We start from the raw sequence: 7,919 nt of genomic DNA, 5'->3' as shown, positions 1-7,919 counted from the left end.
GCTGATGATAGCTGTGTGTTCCTGGGCAAGTTACCTAACATCTCTGGGCTTTATCTTCTGTAGAACTAAAGTTAGGAATATCTCTACTGCTGGGTTGTCACTGAATTAAGGTGGTATTTTACACAGAGCCCCCAGGTTTAGGAATTCCCTGCCATACTTCATCAAAAGCTTGTTAAATGAATGAAAGTCCCATGGTGTAAGTTGATCAATAAATATAAGAAGCTCTGTGATGCTGCATCTAATTATTCCCTGAGCCACTAGGAAAAAAATTTAAATGTTGCCCATGAAATGGTCATCTTGCTTTTATATCACCTGGAGACTTTATTTTGTACTCCAGAGATCTCTTTTAGGATTATTATTAGAACGTACTCTGTGTGTGTGTGTGTGTGTGTGTGTGTACGTGCGCGTGCGCGTGCACCAGCACTGGGACTAGCACTCTTCCACTTGAAACACACACTACTTCCAGTTTTTTTGGTGGTTAATTGGAGATGAAAATCCCACAGATTTGCCTACCCAGACTAACTTTGACCTGAGATCCTCAAATCTCAGCCTTCACAACAGCTAGGATTACGGGTGTGAACCATCACCAGTACCTGATTTAGAACATTCTCCACCTTCTCCCCCCCCCACCCTCTTATTTCATATTACTGCTGGGCATATACACACTCAGCGGTAGAACACTTGTCTCACATGTAGGAGGTCTAGATTTGATTCCTGGCATTGGCAAACACACACACACACACACACACACACATATACACACACACCCCTGAAAAAGCAGCTATTAGGGAAATCAATCAGTTAACATGTTCCTAAAATTCCTTCCAGGCTGGAGTCACCTCTCTAAATAGCTCCTCTCCTGACACCCACCCACACCTTTCATCGGGCTTCTGGGTGAGGGGCTGTGATCCCTCTAAGCAGCTTTTCTTCTTCACAGTTCTCAGCCTGGGGGAGCCTTGTCCTCCTGGACCCTCTCCGTAGGCTTCCTGCTTTCCCCATCCCTGAGGTCACTGCTGTCCATTTCAACTACCCAACAGAACTCCTCAGAGTCCAATTGAGAGGGATGGGGATCCACAGAGCCTAGGACCCCCTCCCCTCAGCCCAAACAACCACATAAACCTAGATATGGGTGAGAACAAACTTTAAAAAAAAAAAAAAGGCATGATGGGGGCTGGGAAGGTGGCTCATGGTAGAGTGCTTGCCTCGCATGCATGAGGCCCTGGGTTTGATTCCTCAGCACCACATAAGCAGAAAATGCTGGAAGTGGTGCTGTGGCTCAAGTGGTGGAGCTGAAAAGCTGAGGGACAGTGTCCAGGCCCAGAGTTCAGCCCCCACCACAAACAAAACTTAAGCATGAGCCCAAGAGGGAATGCCCTGCCCTACTCAGGCCTCTGGTCTGGCCTGGCAAGGTCACCTGGAGCCTGGCCGCAGACAGCCTCAGACTTGCTGGCCTAGTGGCCATTGTGTGTTACCTTTCTATCCTGCCTACAAACCCAAGGAGTCCCAACTCCTTTGCTCGCTCAGGTGAGAAGATTGGGGGAGGGGAGACCTGTTGCTGGCAAATCCCTTCAATTCTAAGATCATCTCCCTACCCGGAAGGGCTAGGGTGAGGCCTGCTGCCACAGCTGCTTTCCCGGGAACTGGCGGAGGGGGTGGGGTGCTGTGACACCGGACTTGGAGCAGAGATTCCCAGCTGGGGCTCTCCCAAGTTCCTTCTCCCACGAGTCTCTTCTAGGGTAGGGGCTCCCCCTCCCCGGAGTGTGGAAACACAAGAAGGGTGCTGAGACTCCTGCCAGATAACAACGAAATCAGGCCACCGATCAGGCGAGACCGCATCTGGTTGGGTTTCTGGAGTTCTTACGCGGTGCCGGCTCAAGGCCTTGCTTCGGCTTCCTGTTGGCGGTGTAGGAGAGCGTCCTCCGCTTGCTTGGGCTGGGCAGGGAGACTTAAAAACTTACCATGGTTTACGCGACTCAGGACCCCCATTCTTTCCTTCCACTTGGCAAATTTCACCAAAGACTCCCATGCCAATCCAGAATCCGGAAAGATCCATGCCAGAGTCCACTTTAATTTAATTTTATTAAATGAGGTGCCAGATAAAGGGATAGGGTGTTCCCCTGTGCACCTGCGACGCCCTGGGGTGGGTGCTGGGTGTCTGCGTGGAGTTCACAGCGAGGCTGGGACTCCCAGCACCAATGAGCGACCCGCGGAACCAAGCTGAGACCCCCTCCACCTGCGCCCCCAAACATAGGCGGTCCCGGCAACTTGGGACCCTGGCTACCTTTCTACCGACAGGAGGACGATTTGCTCAGAAATCCGAGGCATGAACCCCAACGCTTCGGCCGTCCCCCCCGCACCTTCCCTGCGGACGCATCCATCTCCAACTTTCACCCCCAGAGCGCAAACCCCGACATCCTCACTGTCCCACCGCCCGCAGACCATCTATTTCCATTTCTGCAGTGTCCGGGCGATCGCAGGGGGTCCCGAGCTCGAGACCACTTCCCCGCCATTCCCGGCCCCAGCCGCGGGCCCGGGGCGTCCGGGAAGCGCACTCAGGGCCTCGGCCGGCCAATCCCGTGCGTTTGGTTTCCCAGGATCTGGGGGCAGAGAAGGGACTCGTGTGGCAAGGATCCCGGAAGAACCAGATCCCTTCTCCAAGCTCCAGGCCTGGGGTGGTGGACCGGGAGGGGAGCTCGGTGCCCAAAGGAGCGGATTGCTCGGAATAGAGTGGGGACCCTTCGCCTGAGGTCCGGGCTTGGTGTCTGCCTCGGAGACTTCGCTGTTCACGGGAGCCGCCCGCCCGGAGTTTCCAACAAATCTCAGGAATTCTCCCAAGCAATCAAGCCCCGAGCTCTTCCCGGGCCCCGAGGGACTCGGTCTGCGGTGCCCGATACCCGTTCTTTCCAAGGAGCAGAGCTGTGTGGACTGGGACAAAAACTCCATCCCCCCCCCCACCTCCACTCCCAACCTCCACCCCAGCCCTGGAATCCAAACCCCTTCTTCTGAGGCCCAACTTCCCTCACTGACCTACTGGTAACCTCGCATCGAGTCAGGTTCCCATCTCTGCCTGGTTGGGGGGGGGGGAAAGCGGTGCTAACTGAAAGTTTGGAGTCTTTGTGATTTGATTCCTCCTCGTTAGTAGCCGCCTCGCCCCCCACCCCCTCGGGAAACGCCTTCCATGCCCAAATCAAGTAATTTGCCTAAGGTGACAATCTTCCACAACTCTGCAGAAATGACCAAAACAAAGTGGAAACTCAGTCCCCCAGGCCTCCTGGCCTCAGAATTCCACACTGGAACTTCCATCTCCTTTGAACTGGAAAGGATTAAGAGGAATTCTGTAAGCCACTTGGCCCTCAGAGCCTGGTACAGAAAGTTACCAAGCATTGCTAGGTTGCGCTGACCTTAAGGGTAGCCCCGAGGGAAAGAACTAGGGGACACCATCACAAACAGGATTTGTTCCTTCCAGGCAACCAGCATAGTCATCTTGGTGACCCCTGGGGAGAACCAGGGCACCACGGACTGTATGGAGAGATGAGTGCCAGCCTTCTGAATGTGTTAGTGAGCCTCTCTCTCCCCGTCTCTCCCCCCTTCCTCTTTCTCTTTCAATTTCTCAATTTCTCCTCCTCAACCCCCCCCCCCACCTCCCCCATTAAGGTTGGGTATTCTGGGGAAAGGAAATCCAAACTCAGGTTCCAGGACAAGGCCAAGGTCATGGTGACCATCACAGATGGGGGCCATAACTGTAGAGTGATCACTGCTTTCTGAAATAGGAAGTCTTCACTTGCGTGAGGGTAAGTGTTCCACACTCCTTTCCCTCAATTGGGGGCGGTGGGGGGTGGGGGTGGAATCGTGCTAGAACAGACCTGGCTTTGAATCCTGTCCCCCCCCACCCCCCTTAGTACTGCATGATCAACTTGTATCACTTTTTCAGAGCTTTAACCAAAAAGCTCACCATTGCTCCACTATCACCCTACTCACACTAAAGAAGCACAGGGACAGAAACAACACACATGAGAGTTCTAAGACCATTCTAGAAGGCAAAAGAGCAATCGACAGAGACCTTCCTTGTGAGGAGTGGCTCTGGCGTGTTGTGCTCCTAGAAAGGGTCACCCTATGAGGGCTGTGGGGTGGGGCAGCTAATGGTCTTGTCTCTGCCACCCTCTCTGGTGTCCCTGCTCTGGTGGTCCTTCCCCCCTGGGGGGGGAAATCAGAGACAAAGCAAACTGTGGGTGAGCACCCCCTACACTGATGCGTGCAGCTTGTGGTCGCCTCTTTGCAAAATTTCTTATAATGCGCTTTGGCCTTCAAAAAAGCGCCGATCAGGTGCGGATCCTTCCAAGTCCCCGAGATCGAACCAACCACCCAGGCAGCTCTGAGCTCTGGGCCCGATTCGCCTGGCTGGTAGTAAGCTGCTGTGGCCAACAGTTGAGTCCCGGAGATTCGGAGGAAGCTGGAGTCCAAGCTGGCTCCCAGGAGCCCAGAGTGAAATCGATTCGTAAAATCCCACCGACTCAGTCACGGGTGGGCCATACCTGATCAGGGCACATCTCACCTCCGTGGAGCCAGACGAAAGGATGCCCCAGAATCGTTGGCGACTGCCATTCGAACCTTGCCGCGCCCTCCACCCCCAACAGATTCGGAAGCCCCCGCACCGAGCCCCACGGTGTCATAAAATATTTTATTGGAAAAAAAAAGTCACCGTCTTCGCAAGAGTGGGGAGAGGGGATAGGAGTCCCAGCGACTTCGGGGACGCAGTCCCAGGCACTGCCAGAGCGGCAGCACGGTGACCCGGCGTCCTCTCTTGTGGCCGGGGCGCGGGCGCCTGGTCCCTGGGGCGCGGAAGCGGGCGTGTGCCGGGCGGCGTCGCAGCCCGGAGGTGGGGTGTGGTGGGGGCAAGGAGCGGGGCGTGAACGCACGTGGAGATCCGAGCACCCCCTGAGTCGTTTCCCGCTGTGCTGGACTCGACTTTCCTGGGTTAGGGCCTGGGCTTGGCTTCAAAGTCTGTGTCCTTCTTTGTTTGGCCCCTAATTGTCCGCAATCGAAGTATTAACCGCACGTTTGAAGACGGCTGCGTGTGTGTCCGCGGAAGGGCCAGCTCGTGGCTTCCCGCAGGCCGAAGGGGAACCACGGGCAGTCGCCAAAGTCCCCCTCCGAGTCAGCCAACCTCCACCGAGTTCAGTCCTCGCGGCTCGGGTCGCTGGGCTCTCCGGGCACCTCCGCCGGCTTCTCCGCCTCCTTGGCGCGCTCCTGCTCGGTGAGCTGCTCACTGGTCGGGATGGAGTTCTTCTTGGGCCGTCCCTTGGGCTTCGTAGGGGACTCCAGGCCGCCGCCCTGCAACACCTGCTCAGGGGCACGGGCAGGGCAGTGGTGAGATGGGACACAGATCGAGGAGGAGGCCGGGTGCCTCACGTCCCTGAGCAGCGGAAGGACATAACCCAAAGCATCCAGGGGGACCCCCCTCCCTTTCCCCCCCCCCCAGTCCCGGGAAAATAGCAACAATTTGAGCGCTGCTGGGGACAAATGTGGCCAAGGGGGTGGAAGCTGCCAGGACGTTCAGAAGGAAAGGAATGAATGTTAATTGTGCTGGTGCAAGCAATCAGACATCAGTTACCAAGAAGTCAGGGCGATTGGGAGGCCTCCGAGGAGGAGGATGGGAGAGCACAACTAGCGTGTGATCAGGGAGACCCAGGGTGTAAGGAGCCACCAAGAACACTCACTATTTTCTTCCACTTCATCCTCCGATTCTGATACCAAGTCTTCACCTGCAACTGGCTCAGACCCAGAGACTCGGCGAGGTCTATCCTGCAATGAGCAGGGCGCATCCTCAGCAGGGCAGCCGATTGCCCTCCAGTTGTCTGCTGGCCCTGGCTTTGCCCCCAGGCTTACCTGTCTGGCGTGGAGAGATACTTCTGCTTCTCAAAGCGTTTCTCCAGGCCCATCAACTGCAGCTCGGTGAACACAGTACGGCTCCGGCGCCCTTTCTTGGCTTTCGTGCCCGGCTCCCCAGGGCCTGATGCCTCCAATTTCCCACGGAGTTGCAGCTCCAGTGGCAGGTGCGGCGTGCCCGCAGCCCCCGGCAACCCAGGCCCCGCGGCCAGCAACGCGGAGCCCAGCCCGGAACACCCAAGGGGCGCTAATGGGAACTTGAACACCGCGGCTTGCTCGGCCTTCAGCACCGCTGTGAGGAGAACAGGATCCCAGTGAGCTTGAGCTGTGCTCTTCCCGAGTGAGCTGTAGAACTCATCTAGTGCCACCCACATGGGCGTTAGACGCTTGGATTTCCACCCCATGCCACGAGCAACCCCTTCCCACATGGGGTGTCCTCCAGAAATCCTGAAAGGAGAAAACACCTCCATCCTGTGTTCTGCTCTGCCTTTCCCAGGCCCCGAAGCTGAGCCTGAAATTTCTGAAAGCTCAGGAACAAGTTCACAGCTCTGAGAAGCACGGGCTATGTCTTTCGTGGAAAACTAAGGAGAAACGACGACGACTTGAAAGGTGGGCGATGGCCCCAACCAAATCATCATTTTTGCAACCGAAAAAGAACAGGCTGGAGTGGGGGGCATATGCACTTCCGTGGGAAGCTCAGCCTGCCACCCCGCAGCCAGCCGCCAGAGCATCATTTGGGGGTGGGGGTGGGGCGCTTCCTGAAAATTGAAAAGTATGCTGCGAACACGAAAATTATCGTTGCTGTTTTCACTGTTCATGTTATTTCCCACGAAAATGTTCCTATGTTCTTTAGTCCTAAAGAAAATTCTTCAGCCCGCTTAAAACGAATTTCCAACAACAGAGCAGATGCAAATGCAAAGCGGGGCAGAAGCTGTGTCCCAGATAGACCAACCGCCTCTGGACAGGCGAGTTCCGACTGGAGCTGGCGCAGGGAAGGTGGCTAATGGGGCTGGGGTCCCCTCTAAGTATACGAGGCCTTCCTTTCCCTCAGGAGTATCATGGTGGGGTGAGTTCCAGCCCCAAACTCTCATAGGCCCCCTGCAAGATCTAAGTGGGAAGAAGGACTGAGGAGGTAATGGGAGAAAGAATTTTTAGGGAAAATGTAGGAGTGGAGAGGTAGACCTAGCCCTCCAAGACAGAATGAAGTGGTTGGGCGAAGAGTAGAAAACGAAAAGCAATGGGAAGATGGAAATTGGTGGAAAGGACATGGCAAGAGAGGGCAACTCCTTACCAACCCCTTAAAGAAGAAAGACAGGACAGAGGCAAGAAAGATCTGTCAACTGACTGCAGGACTGCAGCGGCCCAACCCGGCAGCGATTCACAGCCAAGCATTACGCCCTCCAGCCGGGCCCAAGCAAGTCGGCGCTGGGACGGAGGCCTCTTTGGTCGCAGGCTGGGGATCACAGGGCCCGGGAAGGCTCCGAGGCCGGCTGGGGCCAGCTCGGCACTCAGAGATACGAGGCCTTCTCTAGGGCTCCAGCTTTCTGAGTCTGGGCAGCCACGGCCACTCCTGGTCAGCGGTGTGCAGCAAAGCTCGGGCGTTCAGGGCCTGAGAATTTTTTATTTTGTTTTTATTTATTTCTTTTTAGTCCACAGTGGTCGGGAGAGTAGTCAGGCGCCTACGATGGCCTTGCGGACTCTGGTCCCTGGGCCGGGCCCCCAAACCGTGTAGGATGCCATAGAGTTACCCTGAAGCTGAGAGCAACTATGCCCTCCACGGCGCAGCGCAGGGGCACGAGGCCTGGTTTCCGTGCAGCCCATCCATTGCCTGCAGCCTCCCAGCGTGGAGTGCGCACACGTACGTGTCCTGGGTCGACTCCGGGGACCCAACGGGAGAAGGGTGGACCCCGGGCACCCCGGCTTTGTCCCTCCCGCCAAGCCCAGCCCGCGTCCCCCACCCCCACCCCCCGGCCTCCGCACGTACCCAGGTGGCTGTGGAAGGGCCGCGCCGCCAGCAGCGCCTGCACGCCGAA

General features: G+C 56.3%; 1 protein-coding gene across 1 annotated transcript in view; it reads right to left on the bottom strand.

Moving 5' to 3' along the window:
• Window positions 1-5,175: 5,175 nt before the first annotated feature.
• The window catches only part of Barx1 (BARX homeobox 1), a 5,928-nt gene continuing 3,184 nt past the window's right edge, over window positions 5,176-7,919 (bottom strand). Inside the window, exons 2-5 of the mRNA XM_013026372.1 lie at window positions 7,871-7,907; window positions 5,887-6,178; window positions 5,718-5,802; window positions 5,176-5,340 (exon numbers count right to left, since the gene is read on the bottom strand). Of these exons, the coding sequence (XP_012881826.1) occupies window positions 5,176-5,340; window positions 5,718-5,802; window positions 5,887-6,178; window positions 7,871-7,907 (579 nt within the window). The remainder of the gene's footprint in view (window positions 5,341-5,717; window positions 5,803-5,886; window positions 6,179-7,870; window positions 7,908-7,919) is intronic.

This window comes from Dipodomys ordii, unplaced genomic scaffold (genome assembly GCF_000151885.1).
Source record: "Dipodomys ordii isolate 6190 unplaced genomic scaffold, Dord_2.0 Scaffold93, whole genome shotgun sequence".
NCBI lineage: Eukaryota > Metazoa > Chordata > Mammalia > Rodentia > Heteromyidae > Dipodomys > Dipodomys ordii.
The sequence above is the reverse complement of the archived record's forward strand: the minus strand, read 5'-3'. Positions and strand labels throughout refer to the sequence as shown.